The 26,570-nt window shown below is 40.9% G+C and overlaps 2 protein-coding genes across 5 annotated transcripts in view; one reads left to right on the forward strand and one right to left on the reverse strand.

The window, feature by feature from the left end:
- Positions 1 to 7,344, reverse strand: part of RNF170 (ring finger protein 170) — a 32,339-nt gene extending 24,995 nt beyond the window's left edge. For 2 of the 4 annotated variants that reach the window (XM_084879895.1, XM_084879894.1), the window contains exon 1: positions 7,053 to 7,305. The gene's annotated coding sequence lies outside the window, so the exon portion shown is untranslated. Of the gene's footprint in view, positions 1 to 7,052 lie in introns of all 4 variants that reach the window. The other 2 variants (XM_084879896.1, XM_084879897.1) reach the window with 2 other exon arrangements.
- A 78-nt stretch (positions 7,345 to 7,422) lies between these two features.
- HOOK3 (hook microtubule tethering protein 3) overlaps positions 7,423 to 26,570 on the forward strand; it is a 77,870-nt gene continuing 58,722 nt past the window's right edge. The window contains exons 1-5 of the mRNA XM_084879832.1: positions 7,423 to 7,752; positions 13,907 to 13,992; positions 18,253 to 18,325; positions 21,257 to 21,307; positions 22,841 to 22,973. Coding sequence (XP_084735958.1) covers positions 7,696 to 7,752; positions 13,907 to 13,992; positions 18,253 to 18,325; positions 21,257 to 21,307; positions 22,841 to 22,973 — 400 coding nt within the window. The 5' untranslated portion in view covers positions 7,423 to 7,695. The remainder of the gene's footprint in view (positions 7,753 to 13,906; positions 13,993 to 18,252; positions 18,326 to 21,256; positions 21,308 to 22,840; positions 22,974 to 26,570) is intronic.

Here is a 26,570-nt window from a genome sequence, read left to right on the forward strand (position 1 = left end):
ATATGAAACTCTCCTCATAGACGACACTAGAGAGAAATGATCACACCCAATTTCTATAGGTATAAGGAGAGAGAGCCCAACCACATCAAACTCCAAATGTCATAGGTAATTCAGGTTTTTCAGATGGCAAAACAGAAAAGTTCAAAGACTTATAAGATACCTAAATGAAAATAAAAGAAATAAAGATTTGACTAAATATATAGAACTATTCAAAGCCAGCAGACAGCTCTGGTGGGGGTGGAGTAGAGGGATTGAGCAAAAAGAAAAAAAAAGGGAGAGAGGGGGGGAGGGGGAAAACTGATAGACATGGACAATAGTGTGGTGTTTTGGGGTGGTAAGGAGGAGGTTGGGTGGAGGTGGAAGAAGGCAGAGAGGGAATAAATGATGGAAATTTTAAAAAATAAAATAAAATAAAATTCTGTATTTATGTAGTAACTTACTGCATGAAAAGAGTTTTTAGTCAATATCACCAATCAGGAGACTCTCTGTTAAGAGGAATCTTTGAAAGAATCTGAACTCACTGCTTGTAAGAAAATTACCTCTCCCTGAAGAAACTTGAGCAAACAAATAGATCAAAGGCGGCTTCCATCAGCTTTTCACATAATAATGGCCTAATATGTGAGGAACTTTCTAATGACAGGTTTCAGATATCCATGATGAAGGCTCACACCAGGAAACTCAGAGCAAAGAGCCTTAACTTCAGTATTTTTATCCAAAAGAACAGTCAAATGAACTGCCAACTGAAACTGAAGAAAGAGCCTCATATAAGTTAGGAGTGAGCCATTGAGTCAATTTAGATTTTTATTTTATCAGATTTCCTCTTTTTAAATTAGAGATGCTCTGGCTCTATCAAAAGGCCTAAGTGGGGACTACTTGCATTTGCTCAAAGATAACCAGACTGTAATCCCCTGTGTTGAGAGTCCCAGCCTCTAATTACCGAATCAAATTATTTCACAGTTGGGAGGATCTTCTCCTATGCTATACACTTAGGGAGTTTACCACTTTGTACTTTTTAAAAAAATGCAATGAATACATTTGTTTCTATGTCCTTCCAGGTGTATTTGGTGGCAATGTGACTAAATTCTACTGTACTATTTGTTGTTGTTAAAAAATATCAAGGATATTTTTTTCATTGATTTTAGAGCAGGGGCTCGGGGAGAGGTTAGGAGGGAGGGGAAGAGAGAGAAACATTGATGTGAGAGGACACATCAGTTTGGTTGCCTCCTGCACACACCCCAATGGGGCAGGGATCAAACCTGCAACCCAGGTATGAGCCCTTGGCCAGGAATCAAACCTACGACACTTTAGTGCATGGGCCAAACTTTACTCACTTAGCTACATTGTCTAGGGCCTACTATACTAATTTTATTTATTTTTTATTTTAAATAAAGTACAGTATAATATACCACATCTTAATTCACACTAGCCACATTTTAATTTTTTTTTATTTTTATTGATTTCAGAGAGGAAGAGAGAGGGAGAAATAGAAACATCAATAATGAGAGCAAATCACTGATCAGCCACCCCTTTATGCCCCCACTGGGTCCAAGGCTGCAACCTGGCATATGCCAGACCAGAACTATGAATTAAACCATGACCTCCTGGATCATAGGTCAACGCTCAATCACTGTCCCACACTGGCCCCGCCTAATTTTCTCTCTCTTTTATATATATTTATTCATATATATGTGTGTGTGTGTGTGTGTGTGTGTGTGTGACTTCCACACAAAATTACTCCCTTAAGATATTGCTTCATATGAACACTTCCAAGAGCTCAAGAGACCCAGGCAGAATATGTTCAGTATTGCACAGTGATATAATGTTACTTGTTATCATTTTTATAGAAGTTCCCAAGGTTGTTGAAATGAGTTATTTTTTATTTCCACAAATTCCAGTACTACCAAAGAAGGTGCTTGGGCTGAGAAAGGGTAGGATGGGAGACTGCTGATAAATGTCTGAGAGGCACAGAGAAGTCAGTTGCATTTTCTTGTCATGTGGAAACCCTACCTAAACCTAGGGGCTCTCTTAGGGAGAACTACCCTGTTTCCCGGAAAATAAGACAGTGTCTTATATTAATTTTTTCTCCCAAAGTTGCACTAGGTCTTATTTTCAGGGGATGTCTTCTCTTTCCATGCGCTAGGTCTTATTTTCGGAGGATGTCTTATTTTCGGGGAAACATGGTACTAATGATAACTGAGGCCTACTTGTTGGGAGCTTCAAAAGTAGTTTCACTTATAATCCTACATAATAAAAGGCCACCTACCATAACAGTGTAACAACCAGAAGGACTGGTCGACCAGTCGCTATGAGGTGCATTGACCACCAGCTTGGTCCCTCCCCCCAGCCTGCAGGCTCCATTCGCCAGATGGCTAACAGGGAACCATAGGGAACTGTGTGTGTGTGTGTGTGTGTGTGTGTGTGTGTGTCAGTGGCTGATGGGACTGGGGACTGGCAAGCAGGCAGAAGGGAGATCTCTTGGTCCCTCCCTTGGGCCCACAGGCTCCAATCACTGGATGGTGAACAGGGAACCAAGGTGGGCAGTGGCGGGGTGGGACTGGGGACTGGTGGGCAGACAGAAGATGGTCCTGAATGCAGATTAGACTTAGGGACCCTACCCACACACCATTTCTTGCGCTGGGCCTCTAGTCAGAGTATAAAAAAGGAACAGAAGGATTCCTTACCCCTTGAGACAGCACGGAAGGACATGGAGAGTATTATGCTAGACGAAATAAACCAGTCAGAGAAAGACAAGTATCACATGTTCTCACTCATATGTGGAATCTAATGAACAAAATAAATCAAGAGACACAGAGCATGGAACAGCCTGTGGAATCTGAGAGGGAAGGCGGGGGTGGGAGGGAAGAGATTAACCAAAGAATTTATGTGCATATATGCATAACCCATGGACATAGACAGTAGTGTGGTGAAGGCCTGGGGTGCAGGTGGGTGCAGGCTAGAAGGGGTCAGTGGAGAAAAAAGGGGACACAATTGTAATACTTTCAACAATAAAGATTTTTTTAAAAAGGAACTGCAGGAGCTAGTGGCTCAAAAATCAGGTTAAAATACCACCTTAGTTTGGAAAGAAGCAAATTTAAGATTATAGGGGATAAACAATAGATAGAAGATTTTCTACTGGAGAAGATGACAATAAACCTCAATCCTACTAATGAATGCCCAAGTTGATCTGAGCTTCAATTGTCCGACTTTTGCTTTTCACAGTCAGATTTTATTTAGAACAGAACAGTGCTAACAATTGTGTCCAACATCATAGTTCTCAACTGCAGCCCAAGCAATGCCTGGAGTTTAGCTCCAATTCTGCTACTACAATTGTGACCCTATTTAATCTCATAGGACCCCTCATTTACTGCAAAATGGAAAAGCTAGACCTGAGGATTCCTTAATTTCGTCCCACCACTACATTTTTATGATGCAGGGTTTTTGCAATAGAAAAAATAAAGTTAAAAAAGATAAATATCAAAGGTTAAAGGGACTACAAGTGGGGAGGACTGGAAAAGGCAGATCTTAATCTTTCACAGGACACAGTTTTATAGTTTGAATTCTTTTAAAGTATATATTACTTTAACAATAAAAATAAAAGTCAGTGCCTGCTTCCCGTTGTGAGAGATGAAAATTCGGTTTAAGTGCTCAGATTTAAATCATCTGTCTCAGTCTCACTCTTACCTACCACCTGTTTCTTGATGGTGTCTTATAAAGATCTCAGTGAGTACACTGGGAGGCACACATACTGACTACATCTTATTCCCTTGAGCAGTGCACGGGGAATATCACATGTTATAGCAGCTACTAAATGCAGCTTACTTCAAACCCAGAAACAAGGTTAATAAATTTATAGAACATGGTATCTAATCTATTTCACAGGTTCCTGTCAAATATGAAAATGTGCTGATAGCATTGTTTTTAACTACTAGAGATTTATAGAAACAAAATACTGTATATGTTGGAAACTGTGTTGATAATTGATAGGATAATTATAGAAGCACAACTAATTTCTAGCTTTGACTTTGTTATTGCTTAGCTGACTAAATCTTAGTAATATACTTTAATATATCAAAGAAGCATAAACTTTGGAGTCGGACAACCGTGTGCATAAGTAAAATCTGAATCTCAGCTTCCTTATCTGTAAAATATATAACATTAATTTGAACCATATCAAACAGCCACTTTTTGGCAAAAAAAAGCACCTTGTTTTACGGAGTTTAGGGAATAACAAAGAAAAAACATTCAGCATATTGCTTGGCACATTATATAGGTTCTCAGTAAATGGGAGTTATAATTATTTTTCTTTCTTCAATCCTCACCTGGTGAAATGTTCACCTATTTTTAAAGAGAAGGAAAGGGAGAGAGAGAAAAAAAAATTGATTGGTTGCCTCCCCCAGTAAGGATCAAACCTGAAACCTAAGTATGTGCCCAACCAGAATCGAACCCAAGACTCCTTGGGGTATGAGACTATGCTCCCACCAATTAAACCTCACCAGCCAGGGCAGAGCTATAATATTTTGATTATTGTTATTAACAGTTATTAACAACTGTCAAGGAATCAGCAGAACCATAAAACTTAGCCATACCTTTCCCTAGCTGCATTATATAGCATCTCAAACTGCCTTTAATCAAAGCTCTAAGTAGGTATTCCCTGGGAAGACAGGATAAACTTGGGAACATTACCATTGAACATGATAAACAGCTGTAGATGAAAACTAACCTGAGAAAGGAGACAGCTAAGTTCCACTCCCTTCTCTTTGGTCTTTTCCAAAAATTTCAAGAAATACACACACACACACACACACACACACACACACACACACAACTAAGGAAAATACAGGAAATTCCAAAACTTCAAAGGATAAACTCATTGTCTTTGTACCCAAGCTCATGCAGGAATGTGATAGCCTGCTGACGTCCGCCAAGCTTTTAAAATAATTTCCTTCATGGAAGGAAACTGGAGCTACACAATGAAACCTCAATACTGTACTATCATGCATTGGGACTAGCAATCTGACATGAAAAAGGAGATTTTAGTCAACTATGTCAAGTCTTGAAAACTTGAGCAGCTGGAAGATAGGGGCTCTCTTCACAACAGACCTTCCAGAAAGTCTAGCATTTTGTTTTCCTCTACATCCCACAAGTTACAGGGGAGTCAGACTCACCTACTAATTTTGCATGCCTAACACGGGTAATGGTTTTGGTCACTTTAAGTGCAAGGGCTTCCACAGAAACTGGCTTGTAGGAAACCTGGTTTGACAAAGATCCACAAGGCATCAAAGGAAACAGCCAGGTGAGATACCTATTTGTTATTTCTCTACCCCTTAGTGTAAGGAAGAATGTTTAAAAGAAAGACCATTGAGAAGACTTCAAGAAAGATTTTTTACATTCACATAATGAAAAATCATCATACGGCCGAGACCGGTTTGGCTCAATGGATAGAGCGTCAGCTTGGGGACTGAAAGGTCCTGGGTTCGATTCCGGTCAAGGGCATGTACATTGGTTGTGGGCACATCCCCAGTAGGGGATGTGCAGGAGGCAGCTGATCGATGATTCTCTCTCATCAATGTTTCTAACTCTCTATCCCTCTCTCTTCCTCTCTGTAAAAAATCAATAAAATATATATTAAAAAAAAAAAAGGAAAAAAAAGAAAAATCATCATACAAATTGTGAACTGGTACGTTAAGGCATTATTAAAGAGTAAGTATTGCCCTGGCCAGTGTGGCTCAGTTGGTTGGAACATCATCCCCTATGCCAGAGGTGGTGGGTTTGATTCCTGGTCAAGACACATACCAAGGTTGTGGGTCCCACTCCCACCAGAAGCAACCCATCAATGTAACTCTCTCTCTCAAAAAAAAAAAGTCAGTGCCATCTTGATTGTTCTGAATGCTCACTGACAAAACCTATTTTTAATGAGGAAAAAAAAGGGGCTCCAGGAACTGCAAACCAAAGCAAAGATGTATCCTGGGAGGTTAAATTTGCTGCACCTCCAATAAAAGTTTGGCATCATCTGGTAAAGTTATGCACACCCTATGACTCAACAATTCTCCCTGGATTCTAAGGCATGTATTCTAAAAAAAAAAAACCATCTTACACATTTGCAGCAGTATCTAGGCTTAAGACTGCTTAAAGCATTATCCTTAGTATATCCCCAAACTGGAACAACAAAATGCCCATCAAACAGTAGAACGGATACAGTTATAGTCACACAATGGAATACTAGACAGCAATAAGTTACCTACAGAAACATACAAGTCCACCAGTAATTCAAAGCCACAATAACAATAGGATCCCACTCATCAAAGTTCAAAAACAGAGAAGCAAAACTATACTGCATACCAAGGTGACAAAACTATTGAGAAAAAGAAAAAAAAAAAAAAAAAAAAAAGCACAGTTTAGGGAGGAAATTGTGCTCAGAAGGGAATGTAAAGTGTGGGTGGAACTCCGGAGGTGCCAGCAATGTTCTGCTTTTTATCTGGGTGTTTTATTATCAATTTTAAACATGTACTTGTATGCAATTCTCCGCCTGTCCTATAGCATAAAAATGTATCGGTAACCCTGCAGAGATTCACGCCTCTAAAAGGGTGAGCGCTGGGGACGATCCACCTGGCCATAAGGATGAAGGCCAGCCCTTAGCGGCAGGACTCCGGGAGAAACAGGCCCAGGAACTGTCGGGTCCGCACGGATCCGCGAACTGGGGCACACACTCTCCCTTCTCTATGGAACTAAAGTTTTCAGGGGGCCGAGGATCCACGAGACCCAATCAGGGCGGCGGGCTCTCCTCCTCGCCGGCCAAGCCCACCTAGAAACAGCCGAGTCCTCGCCCGCCACTCCGGCCCTTGCACCGTCTCTGGGGTTCCGGGCGGGACCGGACAACTCTGGGGCTCTGCCCGGGCTTCCTGAAGGGAAGGCGCAACCCCCCGGGGTCCCAGGCAGGTGACGCCGGGGCACTGTCGCCCACGCCGAGCCCCGCTGGCAGCTCCCGGGGCGGCCGGGACCCTGGTGGGCGTGGCCGGCCGCGGGCCGGGAGGGGTGGGTAGGGGGGCGCGTACCTCTCCACCGCAGAGGATACCTCGCCAACTCCCGGTGACTGAGGGCAGAGATTATTTCCGGGGACGGCCCCCGCCTCCCCTCCCGGGCGACCACTAGCTGTCTCCTTCCCACTTTGGAGTGCGGGCGCGGGCGCACGCGCATTGCCGAGCTTCCGTGAGGACACGCGCGGAGGACCCGCCGCCGCCGCCGCCAGGGCCCGGCGCGCGCGCGCACCCTGACGTGCAGGGGTGGGTGTGGGGGGGGGCGCACGCGCGCGCACGCGCGGGAGTGGCCGGGAGGCGCGCGCGGGGGCGGCCGAGAGGCGGGCCGGCGGGAGAGCGGCTGCGGCTGCGCGCAGGGCCCTGTGGGCCGCGGCTGGACCGGGACTTAGGGGCGGGGACGCGGGGCTGCGGGCGTGGCCGGGCGCGCGCGCGCGCGCGCGCAGCGCAGCGGACGCGCGTCCTGAGTGAAAGGAAAGGAGGGGCACCGGGGTGACGGTGCGGGAGCCGCTGCCAGCGCCGGACGGGACTCGGCGGCCCGGGCCCAAGGGCAAGGTGGGCGAGAGGCCAGATCCGCTCCCCGGACCCTCGGACGCGGCCCCGGCCCGAGCGGCTGCGCTTTCTGGCGAGGTTGGGGAGGCGCCGCCGGCCCCAGCAGGGGAAGATGTTCAACGTGGAGTCGGCGGAGCGGGTGGAGCTGTGCGAGAGCCTTCTCACTTGGGTATGCGATGGCCGGCGGGGCCGGGAAGACACCCCCCCCCCTCCCTCAGACCGCTTTTCCGGGATCCCCCCACCCCCTGTGCTCGTCGCGGGGGGCGAGTGTCCAGGACTGCGGTGCCGTCACATCCGGGGCCTGGGGCGGGCGGAGCCGGGGGGAGAAGGCTGGGGCGGCCGCGTCTGCACCCGGGCCGGGCGGGGGTCGGCGGGGAGGTGCCGGGCACGGGAGGTTCAGCCCGGGGTCCGAGGAAGGCTTCCCGGGTGAAGTCTTGAGGTGTCGGCCCGGGGGAGGCTAATGATGGGGTGCAGGCGGCACTGTAATTAGGGTTGTTTGCAGCTGATGAGGCGCTGGCGCTTCTCGCTCCCGGGGACCCCGGAGGGCTGCTGCTCCCCGCCCCCGGGGCCGCCGACGGAGGGGGGCACTCGGGACCCCCGGGTGCGATGCTCCTCGTCTTTGTTGTGAGGTTCGCGGGGGATGGAGCGCAACCCCGGGAGGGCTGAGCCGGCCCTGCTGGAAAAGGAGAAGTGCTTTTAAGGGAAGGGTAGGGAAAAAGACAAAAAGGCCCCCAGAAACACTGTTTAAAATGCGAGATGCACTTGAGCGATTGGAGAGGAAGCGGTGTGGAGGCAGTAATTAAAGGCAGGGAAGACAGAGCACAGATCTGGAAGGTGGTTTGGGGCTGGCTCTGCAATGGAACTCGACATCTCTCACTGGCAACGTTGTGGAATTCTCATGTTAAATTACTCTAAACGTTTGTTGAAATCCTCACGTCCTTATGTAAAAAAAAAAAAAAAAATATGTGTTCGATTATGATGCCAAAATCCGTGCCTTTAGCAGCCTCTTGGAGAGCTGGACAGAAACCCCGGGCCTGGGTGTGTTTCTCGCACGGTGGTGTCAGTGCCTGGTATGTGTGCGGACAGGTTGTCAGAGCCACAGGAGACACCTAGTGCTTCTTTCTTGGAGCATTCGTCTTATTCCTGAAAATGTTAGCTACCTTTTTTGTTTTTAGAATAAAACACGACTATGTTTATGGAGGTGATGAACTCATAATGTTAAAAGTAAAACACAAATGTCAAAGAAATTCTTTTAGCGGTGCCTTGGGTTACAAGTTCAGATCCCTGGAGTATAGATTTCACTGGCCTGTGTGGGGCACTCCTGTGGAAAGGTTAGAGAGACATTCCTAGGTTGGTTGTAAAAAAAAAATGTAATGAAACTAGTTTGAGGGTTTCATAATTTGGCTTGTGCCATGAATCAAATTATGTCTTTTGGAACAATGCATACACTGTCAGAGCTTGATAATACTCATTAACTTTTCTATTAGGCCATCCTCGGGTTTTCAGAGAATGTTTGCAGTAATATTAACATACAGCTTACACCTGTAATGAGTCCCAAACTTCAGGCCGGGAGATGGGTTTCACTGCTGTATTTTAGAGGAGGAAAAAACCCCAAAAACAATAAGCTGTACAATCTGGCCGAGGTTTGACTAGGCAGAGCTGAGAGATAAAGAAAGGACATTAACACATTCTTTGATACTGTGGTTTGGCAGAGGTTATACACAGAAGATTAAGGATCTTAAGATGTGCAAAGTGGAGCTCCACTGTACAAAGTGGAGCCTTCCTCCACGCTAGAAAAAGAGGCAAGAGGGCAAAGATGAGAGAGCTAATTGAGTTGGGAGTAGGGCTGCATTGTTTCAAGTCTAGAAAGAGGTGTCATGGAAACAAAGAGGTGTATTTCAGAGCCATCAGCAAAAAAGATGGTAGTGCAGTTATTTGACTGAGAAATGCTAATATAGTAAGAGGAAGAATCAGAGAGGGAAGTTTGAAGGGGTTACTAACAGAAGCACACAATGTGAGAGCACCTCTATAGAATCTGGTAAAATGTCAAAACAGCTCATCCAGGCTATCAGCTGTGGAGGGAGGTCACAGGAATAAGGCATTGAAGAAAGGCTTTTTGAAATGCCACTGGAAGGTTCATCAAGCAAAATTTCTGGAGAAGAGAAGATTAGAGATCAGAGTTCACACAGAGATGTACAATTCTGAGATTTGGAAACATTATAAAACATTGCACATTGAAATGTTTCCAAAGGAAGTTGAGTTTAATGCTTTGTTTGTTCTCTTTGTTATTATAAATGTTTATGTGGAAAATGTGTGAGGTAGCTGAAAATGTACTTTGTCTCATAGCTCCCCTTATTTCTGGAGGCCAGATTAATGCTTGAACACAGTTCTAAAGTTAAATAGGAGGGAAAATTGTATACAATATACTCCAAAGAAAAAGATTCCCATTTACAATAATTTATTTTTATTTTTTTGAATATATTTTATTGATTTTTTTACAGAGAGGAAGGGAGAGAGATAGAGAGCTAGAAACGTCGATGAGAGAGAAACATCAACCAGCTGCCTCTTGCACACCCCCTACTGGGGATGTGTCCGCAACCAATGTACATGCCCTTGACCGGAATCGAACCTGGGACCCTTCAGTCCACAGACGGATGCTCTACCACTGAGCCAAACCAGTTTCGGCTTAAATATATATTTTATTGATTTTTTTTTTTTTTTTTTTACAGACAGGAAGAGAGAGGGATAGAGAGTTAGAAACATCGATGAGAGAGAAACATCTATCAGCTGCCTCCTGCACACTGGGGATGAGCCCGCAACCAAGGTACATGCACTTGACCAGAATCGAACCTGGGACCCTTGAGTCCACAGGCTGACGCCCATTTACAATAATTTATAATAATAAAAGCATAATATGCTAATTAGACCAGACAGCTGAACATCCTTCTGGATGTCCTTTGGACAAAGTCGCAGGGGCTGTGAGGACTGAGGGCAGGCAGCCTTGGTGGCAGCAGCAACAGCTGCAGGGTGATGGTGGTGGCGCCTTCCCCTGATCAGCCGGATCACCTCCTTCAGTAGGACATCCCCTTAGGGCTCCCAGACTGTGAGAGGGGGCAGGCCAGGCTGAGGGACACACACACACACACACACACACACACACACCCGCTCCAGTGCACAAATTTTTGTGCACCAGGCCTCTAGTTTGAATATAAATTCACGGACAACTTGGTTGTGTGGTTACTTTGCATAAACAAGGTAACTGCAGCCCTCAGCAAAATGCAGACAGCTGTCAGTAACATAGGAGATGTAAGAACTCAAAGTTCAGTCGGGGTGATTCTGTCTGTGAGCAGAGGTCTTCCATACTTCCAGTCTCTCCTTGTTCAGTTACTGAAGATCATAATTATGATCCTGAATCTCAAATAAAAGTTTAACCACATAGCATTTACTTTGAGGAATGAGGTACATAGTACATTTTAGAAGTTCTTCCACTAGAAATGGCAAAAATAAAACTCAGCACTTAAAGGGATGGCTGTTAGTCACCTATGCAGAATTTAGTTCTGTGGAATACATCATTGCCCCAAATGCTGGTTAAAATGCTATTGTATTGAAGAGTTGAATAGTGCAAGAACCAGATGTTTCAAATTTTTTTTGAAAGAGGAATGCTTATGAAAAGACATAGTATCACCCTACCAATGGAAAACATCTTAAGCTTAAATTCCAAGTCAAAGTTTATACTACAAGCAAGTTCAGCAAGATGTGCTTGAAAATTTGCACTCTACCTCCTCTCCCCACCCTCTGAGTCAAAAATGGATTCCTACCTGTTAGAAAAATTTGCCCTGCCTACTGCACCTGTCAAGCCTAATTTCTTGAACTGTACATAAAAAGATTGCTTTTTCCTAGGTTATAGAGACTGAAAAACCAGAAAGAATCTGGGATGTGACCAGTTAATGACAGGAAGCTAAGTGGGAAAAGCATCATTCCATAGGCTCAGTGCATTTCTTCTGGGAAACTCAGGAACATTAACATCTCCTTATAATTCTCATATTACTTATTTAGCAGCCTATAAAATGCACACTAGTGTGTAAAATTATGGAGGATATAATTTTTATGGTGGGTATAATTTATCTTCCGCATTCCATTCTCTGCTTTGCCTAAGTCCATTCCCAAACAGTTTTTCTCTTCTGATGGACAAGTAAAGAAATCAGATGTACAACAGTTAAAGCACATATACTTTTTTAAACTTTTTTTTTTTTTTTTAAGTTGGGGGTTGGTACAACGTGATAAGAGTATAGGTTCTGGAATTAGGCCACCTGGGTTCAAATTCTGATTTTTGTTTTATACTCACTGAGGGTGACTTTGGACAGGTAATTTCACCTCTGTGCTCTGATTGCATTCCATTTAGATCTAAGAAGTGGCTCTTATGGTCACCTTCGTTGGAGTGCTCGTTAAAACACTGAATGCAAGGCTCCACGTCCAGAGTTTGTAATCCCGTAGTACCGCTATTCTGCATTTCCAACACCTTTCCAGGTGATGCGATCGTTAGTAGCCTGGGACCTAACCACACTTTGAAAACCACTGCTCTACAGCAGGGTTGGTAAATGTTAGCATTATGGATGTTTTGGGCTGGATAATTCTTTGTTGTGGTCTCTGCCTGTGCATTATAGGATGTTTAGTAGTAGCATCCCTGGCTGCTACCAACTAGATACCAATAGCATCCATCTAGTCATTGCAGCCAAAATGTCTCATAGGGAGTAAAATTGCCCTGGTTGAGAACTTCTGCTCTAGAAACACTAATTCCAGGTGATCTCATGCTTTCCTCTTCTCACATTTTTAGCGGGGAGGGTGATGGGGAGATTGGGTGGTGTTAAAACGGCTTCTTGGAATTAAAAGAGAGGTTTTGGCCCGTCAGGTAGAATGTTATGCCTTAATTCTTTTTATTGTACTGTTATGCTGAAACATCTTTTAGACATATAATCCAATCAATAAAAATGTGTGTGAAGACAGATGTGTTTATTTCCGAGGTGGTTGCAAGGTGAGCAACAGCAAGAATTCATTTAATGATACTAATTCTCAACAGAATCATTTGGTCTTTATACAGAGGTAGCCAAAAGCAGGTTTACAGTTATGAGTACACAAAACAATTTATTTTTGTAATATTATTTATTATTGTATTTTCCCTATGAACAACTATAAATCTACAGGGTATGTACTCACACCCTGTAAAATGCAGATCGCCTGACCTCACTCTGCTGCTTACTCCCCATTGCTCTTAGGATCAAGTTCTAACATGGATAATGACGTTTTGCACAAGAATGCTTCCTCTTTACCCTGGTCTTTCACCAATTACTCTTTTCCCTGTACTGTCTCTTCCTCCCATGTCTACACAATCCATACTAAGCTTCTTTTCTCTCCTAGATTGCATCCACTCTCACTTTGAAACTTACTGTTTGCATTTCCTATAATACTGTCATTTTACTAACCTATAAACTGTAAGAGCGTGGCCTGTATCTGTCTATCAGTGATTTATATCCTTCTAAGTCCTGGCTGAACTGCTGGCTGTAATCATTGCTGGCTCAGCTGTATTATCTTACTCATGGAAATAATATCTACTATTTTTTGGCCACATCATGTTGACTAAGACACAGTTCTAATGCAGAGTACATTTAAAATCAAAGTGCATTGACTGTCTAACCTAACCGTAGTGTGACTTCTACATTTGTATACATATTTTTGTCTGTGTATAAGAAATCTCAATCTGGCCAGGCTTAAACAAGAGACCTTTCTCACATATCAGGAGACTTCAAGGTTTTTTTTAATGTAGTGGCTTAATTTTGGCCTCCAGGCCTTAGTTTTTCTAAACCTCTTCTCTGCACTCCACTGCATTGGCCTCATCCTGAGACGGATTCCCTTAATAGCCACAAAGTGACTGCTAGTGGCTGTTGAGGGAACATATTTATTCACATCAGGAGGAAATTGGTTATTCTTCCCCAGAAGTTCAAGTAAGCATGCCCTTGCATCTCTTTGATCCAAATTGTCTTTGCCTTATTATACATCCCTGAGTCAGTCAATGGTAGAGCAGATCTTGGATTGATCATCTGTGAGTAGAATGGATGTTGCGAAGAACACCCAGTGTCCTCCACAATTTCTCTTTTGCCAAAGGGAAAATTTTACAATAATAACCTGCAGGAAATTTCCCATAAGGGAAAATCTTCCCAACGCTTCTAACTCTTGAAGTTTATTACCACTCCCAAGATGTGGTACTCACAAAAAGAAGTCTAAGAAGTCTTCGATATAGTTAACCATGGAATCTTTTTTCCCTTCAGATCCAGACATTTAATGTGGATGCACCATGCCAGACTGTGGAAGATTTAACGAGTGGGGTTGTGATGGCCCAGGTTCTTCAAAAAATGTAAGAATAAACTGCTCTGTCTCTTTGTATATACTTATATACGGATCTGTGCTTAGATGAAGACATGGACAAAAAATAAAGTGATTACATGACATGTGTTGTACGTAATATAAGAACTGTAAGCAGCAGTAATATTTTTATGGCATGTACTTATATAGTTATAAATTGACTGCAAGTTTAATTAGGGCTGTAATAGTTATAATACTCCAATGGTTTTAGCAGAATTATCTGTTCTTGTGCATAAGCTTGGCAGAAATTTTTATGTTAGTAACAAGATTTTGCCATCCTAGAAGAATCTCGGAGACTCACTTCTAGCAATAATGCTGAAATGTAACAGTGAGGTCTTCCCTGACCACCCATGTGAAATAAGCAACAAACATTCCCCTGTGCTTTTATCCCTTTTGACCGTTGTATTGTTCTGCAAAGTATGTTAGCACTACCTGATATGCCACGTATTTGCTTGTTTATTGGTTATTTGCTGTGCACGCGCACATACACACACACACACTGTGAATTCCACCTAGAGGTGAGGTATTTATTTTGATTATTGTTATGTCCTCACACCTTGGGCAATGCCTGGTGTTTGGTTGGGCCATATGAAAATGGCCTTTTTTTGTAGATAAAAGATGGTCAAATAGCAGCAATTTCTTATGGTTTAATTTGCATAATGGATGCTTATGTTTACTGAATGACTAAGTGAAAGAAATATTTATTTGGGTTATATAAAACATACCCGATTCCTTCCTTCTAAGTACTTTGAAAACATAATCGTTGTATGGCTGTCTTCAACTTTTGACCTGGGAATTTTTCAAATAAAGGATTACCTGTGAATTTAAGAATTCATTAGGTCTGATGCAATTTGGGCGATACTTTTGTCTTCTGAATCCCTGAGCACTTGTCATCCTGATATTAAAAGATTTACATATGACTAAGGAGGATTTCCTGCATTTCTGTTGAGAACCAGTGTCATCATTAAATGAGTTCTTGCTGTTGCTCACCTTAAAGTGAGCCTTATATAGTTGCCCGTCTGAAAAGCAGCTCAAGTGTCTGCATTTCTGTGCCCTTAGCATTAGGGACTCATGCTTGAAAACTATAGTTTGCTATTGCTTTCTTGTGGAACTTACATAACACATCTTTCCAGCTCTACAGGCACACACACTTTTTGATGGAGCTCAAGAAGGCTCATTTGAGGCCTGACCAGAGTGATCATGTGATTATCATGGTCACCTCTGAGTGGTGCCCTAATAACTTTTAGTCTTTGAAAGGTCTAGCACATGTGTCAAACACAAGGCCCGCGGGCCAAATCCAGCCCGCCAGGCCTTGCAATGTGGCCTGCACCGCGCTGTCATCACTGCACTTCGCTGTCAGTTTATGACTGTTCAGTAAACCATTCGGGCCGCGATTTAGGCTGGATTTTAGATTTTGGCCCCTTCTCTGATTGAGTTCGACACCCCTAGTCTAGAGAGTTTCATTGAAGTTCTTTTTTTTTTTTTTTTTTTTTTTTTTAAATATATTTTATTGATATTTTACAGAGAGGAAGGGAGAGAGATAGAGAGCTAGAAATGTCGATGAGAGAGAAACATCGACCAGCTGCCTCCTGCACACCCCCCACCGGGGATGTGCCCGCAACTAATGTACATGCCCTTGACCGGAATCAAACCCGGGACCTTTCAGTCCGCAGACCGAGGCTCTACCACTGAGCTAAACCAGCTTTGGCAGTAGATGAATTTTTTGCCTAAGTTAGGTTGGATAGGATTTCTCTCACTTGAGAGAAATACAGAATATATTAAATCAATACAGAAGAAAGACTGTATTGATTTAACAAGTGAAGATCATAAGAAACCATTATGTTCTACATGCAGTTTAATAATTCCAACATACACTAAGGCATGTGAACAATCTTTTCTCATTTTTGCACTGCAGTGGTTAATTGGTTAACCTCTTCTTGTCTTTTCCTTCTACCCTTTTTCCCCCCAAAGCTTTATTGAAATTAAATTGACATTCAATAAATCGCACATTTTTAAAGTATAGAATTTGATATGTTAAAATATGTACACAGATAATAATTTAATAAAAAAATAAAATAAAATGAAGTATAGAATTTGATAGATTTTTACCTTGTAGATGCCCATGAGACTTTTCACCACAGCCAAGATAATGATCGTATCAGTCATTTGTGAAAGTCTCCTTGCCCTAGACAGGTAGCTCAGTTGGTTAGAGAGTGTCAGCCTTATATGCCAAGGTTGCGGGTTCAATCCCTAGAGAGGGTAAATACAACAAGTAACCACTGAATGCATAAATAAGTGGAACAAGAAATCCATGTTTCTCCTTCTCCCTCTCTATCTCCCCCCCACCTCTCACTCTCCCCACCCTCTTCCTTTCTCTCTAAAACACTTTTTTAACATCTCCTTAATCCCTCCTTCTTGCCTTCCATTTTTATCACTATAGATTCATTTGCAATTTCTAGAAATTTATATCAATGGGCAGTATATTTTCTTTTTTGAGGAAAAGGGTGTGGCCTTTTTCTTGCAGTACAATTATTTGGGGATTTGTGTATGTTTTTGCCCTTACTTATAGTTTGTACATACTCCATTATATGTCTATTGCATGATCTGTTCATCAGCTAATAAACATCTGAGTTATTTTAGTTTTAACCTATTATAGTTAAAGCTGCTGTGAGCATCAATGTACAAATCTTTGTGCAGACATATGCTCCCATTACCCTTGGGTATAGCTAAGTTTCAAACATTTAATGGCAGGGAACCAAAATATTTTTTTTATGTAATTAAAAGAAAATAGACTTAAGAAACAAAATATCTATAAAAATACTAAGGTTTGCTAATAAAAAGCCCTACTAAGGAATGGAATAAAAATACAGTGTTTGTTTTAGACTACACTTTAGTTTGGCTAAGTTCAATAAGAACATTGAATACTTTTAGCAGTAGAAATAAAATTTAATTTTTTTATTTCCTCTGAAGGCATTTGACTGGTACATAAGTTACAGCTAAATATGCTGGTACTGGCAAAATCTAAGGAAATGGTTTTGTAAGTTTTGTTTTTCTTAGCAGCAGTCAGGACATAGCTATCTTTAGCTCCTTACTCATGAAGAACACTCCCAGTAAGATTATCTGTTGTTATGTCCATATCTGTGCGGAACTAAAATCTTTTGAGATTTTGGAGAAAATTACTTTTATGTTGTTTTATCCTAGCCAGAGAGCATCAGTTAAGGGCTACTTAGAAAACATTGCTGAAATTGTAACTACTTATCAAAACAAAGTTATGACTAGATTCCTGCATAGTGAGTCAAAGTTTATTACTAAGAAAAGTCCTACTGAATATAAAAAAGCTGTAAACTACTATTCTTGCTATATTCTGCACAAGTAGTACATTGGAAGTTTATTAAATGAATGTGCTCTTTCCAAATACATTTCAGTCCACAAATATTTATAGAGAACCTGCTATGCGTTGGACAGGAGATACTGGGCAGTTCTGCAGTGAACAAAACATAGACAAACATTCTGTGGTCTTGAACAAATAATTTCTTAGAGCATCAGTTTTAGAACCTTTGAAATGAGGATCATGCTGGGCTAAAAAGTTTTGTTCTGTTTTTCTTCCTTTCTAGTGTTGGGAGATTTTCCTAAGAAAAATAGCCATAAGTATATTCAGATTCTGTTCTTGTTTCAGTTTGTCCACACAAATGTTATCTTAGATGTTAAGCCTTTTGCAAATAGGAATGGTGTCCAACTTTGTCTAACACCTAGTATTATATATGAGAAATATAGGTTCTCAGTTCATATTATTTTTAAAAATTGATATTTTAGAGACGGTATTGGTGGCATTTGAAGTATTAAATGATGGTGGTCATTGAAATATTAGTTGAAAATTTATTTTAACCTTAATAGTATATTTCTTTTGTCTATTTAAAATTACACCTATTTTAAATTTTTAGATATTAGTCTGGTGTCTACAGGTTATGTTAATTCCAATTTAGTGTATTTAGCTATAATTTGTTTTTAAACTATAATAACTATGTTATTACTTTTTATCTTTTAATGAGCTGAAAACAGTCAAGTTGATTTTAGAGAAATCTATAATTGTATCTGGTCTCATGTACTGAGCTATTCAATGACTGATATGTGGCAAATACATTTTTATGTTGCAATTAAGTGGTGATATGGGATGGGTTTCAATTTTCTTTTTTGTTTGTTTTTACCCTGATAGTTACATGATCTTAATGTACTAGCTTTTTCTTATTTGTAGAGATCCTGTATATTTTGATGAAAATTGGCTAAACAGAATCAAATCTGAAGTGGGAGATAATTGGAGGCTAAAGGTATTTTCTTTCTTTTTTTCTATCTGTAAATTAATATTTTACTTGGTGTATATAAAATTTGTTGATTTTTTTATCAGATGTGTTCAGTAAGCTTTAGAAACTTAGGTAGTTTTTAATGAAATAATCTAGATTTGAAGATTGGAGCTAACCTGAAATTGCTCACTAAAATGTAATGGAAAGTAGTAAGGTATAGTGAGCCAGAGTGCTTATGTCTATATCACAGCTCTGCCATTTACTATCTGTGGGAAAGTCTTTTAACTTTTCTATGCCTCAGTTTCCCCATTTGTGAAATGAGTATTGTGATAGAACCCACTTCATAGAAATAAATGAGTTAATGTATGTAATGTACTTAGCATAATGTATGGAATATGTAATGGTAACTGCTAGTGTTAATAATGAGAAAATATTAGTAAGTATAATTTAAATCAACACATTGATTTAAAAAATTTTATTGACTGATTGATTTTAAGAGAGAGAGGGTGAGAGAAAAGGAAATATTGATTTCTTGTTCCACTTATTTATGTATTATTGGTTGATTCTTGTCTGTGCCCTGGCTGGAGATCAAACCTGCAACCTTGGTATTTGGGGGTGATTCTCTAACCCAGTGGTCACCATTGGTCCCACAGGTTGGTGACCGCTGGTTTAAGGAAACCTTTGGGGCAGTGATCGCCAACTGGTGGTCTATAGGTCTGAAAGGTTGGAGAGCGCTGCTCTAACCAACTAAGCTACTCAGCCAGGACCAGTGAACACATTGCTTATTTAAGGCATTCTAATTTAAAATGTTCAAATATGAAAAAAAATGAACCTACTAAAATAAAGAAAATAAAGTATCCTATATAATAAAACCCTAATATGCAAATCAACCGAATGGAGGAACGACTGGTTGCTATGGCCTCACTGACCACCAGGGGACAGATATTTAAACGCAGGAGCGGCCCGTGGTGGTCAGTGTGCTTCCACAGGGGGAGCACCGCTCAGCCAGAAGCCGGGCCCATGGCTGGCAAATGCAGCGGCGGTGAGCCTCTCCCGCCTCCTTGGCAGAGCTAGGGACCTCTCGGCAGACATCCCCTGAGCGGTCCTGGACTGCAAGAGGGTGCAGGTCAGGCTGAGGGGCCCTTTCCCCCCTCCAGTGCACAAATATGCACCGGGCCTCTAGTATTATATATTTTTCATGTCTCCAGGTTTTTCTGGAAGTATAAACATTAGTTTATATGTGAAAAATATTTAAATAAAGTTTTCAGGGTTTTTTTGTTTTGTTTTTAATTTAAAATGTCTGTGGTTAACCATTGGATCGCATTGCTGTGATTCAGCCTCTTTTATTTTATGGTCATAGGTTCTGCTGCCTTTTGTCCTAGGACATCCTCAGCTACTAACATTGGCTAGGAACTGCAAAGTAGATGATCGACAGAATCATATTATATGCACATTTAATTTAACACAAATGCAACCATATGAATTGTGTAAAAAAAAAAAAAAAAAAAAGAGGAAAAAATAATGGCTTACAATAAATAGCGCAGGTGATTCTGCCTGTCATTTCATCCAGAAAACATGGCCCTTGAATCTGTTTTCTGGAGTGAGTGAGTGGGAGACATCTGTATGTTGGTCTCTCATCCTGTCTGTTCTAGGTTACTTCTTAGAGCACAAGTATCTTGCAATGCAGTGTTATCCTAGCATTTAAAGATATGACTTTTTAACCTTATGGCTCTTAAATATTTATTTTGGTGCTCAATTGAAGAAACAGCAATATTTTCTGACATTTTCTGACAGTGGAGGAATTTGGAAACATACGTCATAGGTTACTTTAAGAGATTTCCAGCCCTAGCTGGTTTGGCTCAGTGGATAGAGCGTTGGCCTGGGGACTGAAGGGTCCCAGGTTTGATTCCAGTCAGGGGCACATGCCTGGGTTGTGGGCTCGATCCCCAATGGGGGGCTTGCAGGAGGCAACCAGTCAATGATTCTCTCTAATCATTGATGTTTCTATATCTCTCTCACTCTCCCTTCCTCTCTGAAATCAGTGAAAAAAAATATATTTTTTTTAAAAGAGAGATTTCCAAGGGTAGCCCAGCTAACGTGGCTCGGTTGCTAAGCATAAGCCTATGAACCAGGAGGTCACGGTTGGATTCCCAATCAGGGCACATGTTTGGGTTGTGGGCTGTATCCCCAGTAGGGGGCATGCAGGAGGCAACATTCAATGATTCTCTCTATTCATTGATGTTTTTATATATATCTTTCTCTTTTCCTCTCTGAAATCAATAAAAATATATTTTAAAAGAGAAAAGATTTCCAAGGGTAATATTTACCTAATGCTTTTACTGGTAGAACTTAACCTCCATGTAAGATGCAACTCCATTTTTCTATGGAAAACTACATAGAACTTAAGTCTTCATTAAGGATGGGACATTTTTTCTTTAGCTGAAAAAAATCTGAATAATTTAATCTTAGTGTTAAATCTCACTTACCGTCCAATTTTGGTCATAATATTGAAATTTTAATATTATTAGAAGCTTTAATTTGTTAAATAAATATCTTAGATTAAATAAATTAAATTTAAATAAATTTAAAATATATATATATTTTATTGATTTTTTTACAGAGAGGAAGGGAGAGGGATAGAGTTAGAAACATCAATGAGAGAGAGTCATCTATCAGCTGCCTCTTGCACACCCCTACTGGGGATATGCCCACAACCAAGGTACATGCCCTTGACCGGAATCAAACCCGGGACCCTTCAGTCCTCAGGCCGATGCTCTATCCACTGAGCCAAACCGGTTTTGGCAAGAGTCCTTTTTTGATGATGGTAATTCAAATATGCTATTAAATTTTCTTTTTTTATATTTTCTTTATGATTAACTTGTTTGATTAGTTGATTTAGAAATTTTTTGTTAAACTGTATTTTGATTTATCCTGTTGTTTTTCTGTCTCTTTAAACAGATAAGCAATCTAAAGAAAATTTTAAAAGGAATCTTGGATTATAATCATGAGGTAAAGACTTTTCTCATTCTGCTAGGATAATTTAATTTTATAATAGTTTCAACTAAAGGAAAAATTATCTCAGAATTAGTAATCAGTTTATCTTTCATAGTTTCTAGGATGTGGTTTAAACAACCATATTATATGGTTCCTGGATAAATAGTTTTCACTGTAATATGAATAATTTATAGTAGGTAAATCTAATTTATGTCAAACCTTGCTTTCTGCTATTTATTATCTCCTTTCTTCCCTTACTTGTGAATGTGGTTTAGAGTCTATGCATTATTATAATCAACTCCCTTAAATACTTCCACTGTATTCTTTAGCGGAAACCCCCTCCCTTGATTAACTCAGTTTATCTTTTCAGTCTGCATCAGAACAGTCAAGACATTGCTGGGGGTGAGGGGGTGAAATCAGGCTGTGGACTAGTTTTACCTTTAATTTGTAGTGGACACAACACAGCTTAAAGACCTATGTGATTTCCTGTTTTTCCCCCCACAAGCTTATTGGATTTATCTACATTTATACTTACATCATCTACCCTTATCATCTCAGTATGTGACTCTACCATCCACCCTACTGCTCAAACCCAAAACTTACAAATCACCCTGTAGTCCTTTCCTTCTTTTGAGATCATCAGAAAGACCTATTACTTAAGCCTCCAAATTACAGCTTTTTCCATCTCTACTGCCACCACCCTATACCAAACCATCATTATTAGCGCTTGCTTAGATTACTAGAATTGTCAACTGGTGACCCTGATTTCACTCTTTCCCTGTATGGTCTGTTCTTTACTCTAAAGCCAGGATGATTTTTTAAAATATAAATTTAATTATGTCATTCTCTAATCAAAGTCTTTCGTGGTTTCCTATTGCATTGAGAATCAAATCCTTCTTACTATGTGACACCAGGTACTTCATGACCCCTCTAACTTCCTCTTACACTCTTCTCCCCTTACCCATAACACTGCAGCTGCATTCATCCTGCTTCTGTGCTTTTAGGATCTTCATTTTTCACTGCGGGGTTATCAGTCAGAGACCTACCCACTTGTCTTCATATAAGTCACTTCCTTTGGGATCACTCTCATTTCCCCGTAAAGGAATCTTCCATTCTCCTTCCTGGTACAGGTGTCATGCTATCAGCATTTTGGAGTCAAATAGGTGAAGGTGACTAGGAGGAAACTTACCACTGGGGACATGAATCTATATTTAATATCCACTCTTACTGGTGCCCCCTGGGTCAGAACTTCACTGGCTCTACGTCAGAGTACACACATCCAGTTTTTCTGGGGATGGTAGTGGGATCAGTAGTACTCAATTTCTTTGCTAAGTGTACATACCATATACCAGATTGGGGCCTAACTTGCTGTGACTCAAGATAGTTATAACTTAGGTGTATGGGTAAAAATAGAACTTGGGAGTGAGATTGACCGGACAGCTCTGTCCTTATCAGTGAGATTCTGTTGCCAACAATCTAGTCTTTATCAGATACTTTATTTGGTCCTATAGGTGTAAATGCAACTCTAATCCCTTTATCTCTATTTAGATTTTAGGGCAGCAAATTAATGACTTTACCCTTCCTGATGTGAACCTTATTGGGGAGCATTCTGATGCTGCAGAGCTCGGGAGGATGCTTCAACTCATTTTAGGCTGTGCTGTGAATTGTGAACAGAAGCAAGGTAATTTATTTGAAGTTAGTATATGCATTTAAAATAATATTATAATATTATTGCAAACTGCTCGCAGACCCTCGCCAAGGCCAGCCCTGCCCCCAATGGAGACCCCCACCCCATGGTGGTGAAGCCAGGCTGACCTACAAACCGCAGGTGCCCCTCACCTAGGCGGGCCTTGCCACCCCCACCCCCACCCCCCCAGGAGGGACCTCCCACCTGGATCCGGGGCCCCGATCAGGGCAGACCAGCCGGTCCCCACACATACACCAGGCCTCTGTGCCTATATAATAAAAGGGTAATATGCAAATTGACCCTAAAGGCGGAACAACCAGAATAACCGCTGGACCAGTCACTATTGAGGTACACTGACCACCTCTTGGTCCCTTTCCCCGGCTGGCAGGCTCTGATCGCCTGATGGGGAATTGGGGTAGGTGGCAGGCCTGAGAGTGGGCAGGAACAGCTGGACAGCCAACCTTTCTATCCCTCCCACCCCCCCCCCCCTGCCATCAGGTACCAATCACCTGATGGTGAAAGGGAAACGGGAGTGGAATGGGGGGGTTGGTGGGGTGCGTGTGGGCAGGGGCAGGGCCGGAACCAGCTGTGGGCAGCCGGGAAGATGGCCCTGATTGCAGGCCAGACCTAGGGACCGTACCCGCACACGAATTTCGTGCTCTGGGCCTCTAATGTAGATAATAATAATATACTAGTTCAGTTCAGCTCTTGGAACTTAAATTAGATATTTTAGTTTGCAAGTATGTAGGATTTATTTCACAAATATTTACTGAATTCATGCATTGTGCTGGGGCTAGGAACACAGTATCAGACCAAGCAGACGTGATACCTTCCTCAGGGAACTTGTACTTGAGTGGAGGTGGAGGGCAATAAATAATGCCACACAGAATGAGGTAATCTGCATAAAGTGAGTGCGGTAATGGGGGGCAGGGAAGTTATTTAAGCAAAGATATGGAGAATGTGGGTTAATAGTAATCTGAATAGTAGAAATTGAATGTCAGAAAGACCTTTGTTACCTTTGAGGTATTAAAAAAGGCAATTAGAGAATAGTGAGAAGGATAAAGGGAGATGAAATGAAGCAGGATAAAAGTACTTAGGGATTATTTACTGCTATTTATATGACCCTTGAAGAAGATGGATTTTTTTAAGCCCAAAGGTCTTTCTTCTTTGTTGTACCCCACCTCTAGTGATACAAAACAAATTTTTACTAACTTGCTGCCTGTACTAATTTTTGGTGTTCTAGTTCTAAGTTTAATAACTGTCAACATTGTTTTATTGGTTTCTGATTCAGGAATTTTTTTCTAACAAAGTATTTCGCTTTAACCCCATTATTAGATTTTAGCAGCCATGCTCTTACAGGAAATTTTAGTTGTTTACTTAATTTAACTCAAGAATTAAAATTTTCTACATTTTGTTTTTTGTATATTACTGAAATGTCTAACAAATTTTTTTAAAGTATATTTTATTGATTTTTCACAGAGAGGAAGAGAGAGGGATAGACAGTTAGAAACATCGATGAGAGAGAATCATCGATCAGCTGCCTCTTGCACACCCCGTACTCGGGATGTGCCCGCAATCAAGGTACATGCCCTTGACCGGAATTGAACCTGGGACCTTTCAGTCCACAGGCCAACGCTCTATCCACTGAGCCAAACCGTCCCGGCATGTCTAACAAATTTTTGTAAAAGATTATAAGATTAGTATAAAAAGATTAAAGACATATTAAATAAACAGATGCTTTGATTTTAAAAGGTGGATGAAAAGTTATTTAATGTAGTTCATTGAATTCAGATAATAGCTTACATATTTATCCTGAAAGGAGATTAATCAGTAAGGGTCCTTTGAAGTATCTAGCTATTAATGACTTGGCTAATCATATTTATTAGAGGGAAAGATTAGGAAAAGACAAGGATGTTACTATATGCATAGTCCGGTGGAAAAGAAGACAATTATATTTATCAAGCTTCTCACACAGATCAAGTGTTCTGTTTAAAACCTAGTTTCAGTTTTTCCCTGAAATTATATATAAATGATGAAAACTTTGAAGAGGATTTTAACATTTCAATTATCAGGAGGTCATTCTCTGCTCTCTGGAACATAGTTGAGAGCTAAGAATTAAATTAAATGGATTTTTGCATTATTACATATTACTTGGTAATATGTGTACATTTATGACATTAACATAAGGCTTACTAAAGTGACTGCATTTACCACATAATCAACATCAGACAAGACATTCAGCCAAATGTTCCCCCATCTACAGAGTGAGTACACAAAACCTGATAGTCACGAGGAGTGTGTGATGTTGTGTATGTGTATTTGCTTTATAATCTATAAAGCACTATACAAAAAATCGGCTTTGGCCCAGCTGGTGATGCTCAATGGTTGAGCATTGACCTATGTACCAGGAGGTCATGGTTTAATTCCCGGTCAGGGCACATGCCTGGATTGTAGGCTCAATCCCCAGTGTGGGGTGTGTAGGAGGCAGTCAGTCAGTGATTCTCTGTCATCATTGAGGTTTCTATCTCGCTCTCCCTCTCTCTTCCTCTCTGAAATAAATAAAAATATTTTTTTAAAAAAACAAAAATATCAGGACTTTAAGATGGTTTCTTCAGTTAGAAGTAAGGAACAATTGGTCAGAACATTGAACTATCTGACTTCTCAAATTGGAACAAATAAGTGGTGGTAAATTTGAAGAAGCAAGGATTAGTAGTAGAAAAAACACTAATAATAATATTTACTGAGTGTCTCCTTTCTGCTTGGTACTTTCTTTACTAGACACTAACAGAACAAAAAATTACTTTTTACAGATTAGGAAACTCAGACGCATAAGTATTACATGACTTACCCAAGATTTTGGGCTTGTTAAAGGCTAGGCAAGGACAAAAATCCCTATCTCACATTCAAACTTCATACTCTTCTATTAAACTGTGCTGTAAATTTTGGACCAAAAAGATAAGTTTTCAGGATCAACTCCCTGATATAGCACACCTCATTCTTCAGCATAGTCTCATAGCTCTGCGCCCAATAATCATACATACTTGTATTTGGACCTCTAAGACTTTTACATTATATTTTCACTTTTCAAAAATTGTACATTAATGTAGTTCTCATCATCATTTTATCATTTAGCATTTTACGGTGTTCGCGGGGAAGGGCCTTGACGTGGCAACACCGCTTCTTAACTAACGCTTCCCCTCTCACACCTTACTAATAACTTCCTCACCTCCCTATTCTGTGTCCTCACTCCCAGTAGGCTGTCATGATGTCTTCCTTCCCCATTATCAGCGCCACTGCTTCTTCTCTTCCATGTTCACAGTCTTTATTTTGAGGGTTGTTTTAGTCATTCTAGTTACGCCATTTTCTGCAGTAGCCTTGGAATTCTGTGTTTGGTACCTTGGAACAGAATGTCTAAAAGAACTCCTTTGCATTTCAACACTCATTGGGTGCTCCTCCTCAACAAAACAAAAAATTAAATTTGGAAGAAAGGCTTGGTTTTGTTTGTTTTTTACTGAATAGTGCTTTACGTTTCAATATATTCCTATTGTTGGCCTAAGAACAATGCCTGTGATTTAAGTGTGTTGTGTACAT

The sequence above is a fragment of the Pipistrellus hanaki genome (assembly GCF_964339955.1).
Source record: "Pipistrellus hanaki genome assembly, chromosome: 3".
NCBI classification, from domain to species: domain Eukaryota; kingdom Metazoa; phylum Chordata; class Mammalia; order Chiroptera; family Vespertilionidae; genus Pipistrellus; species Pipistrellus hanaki.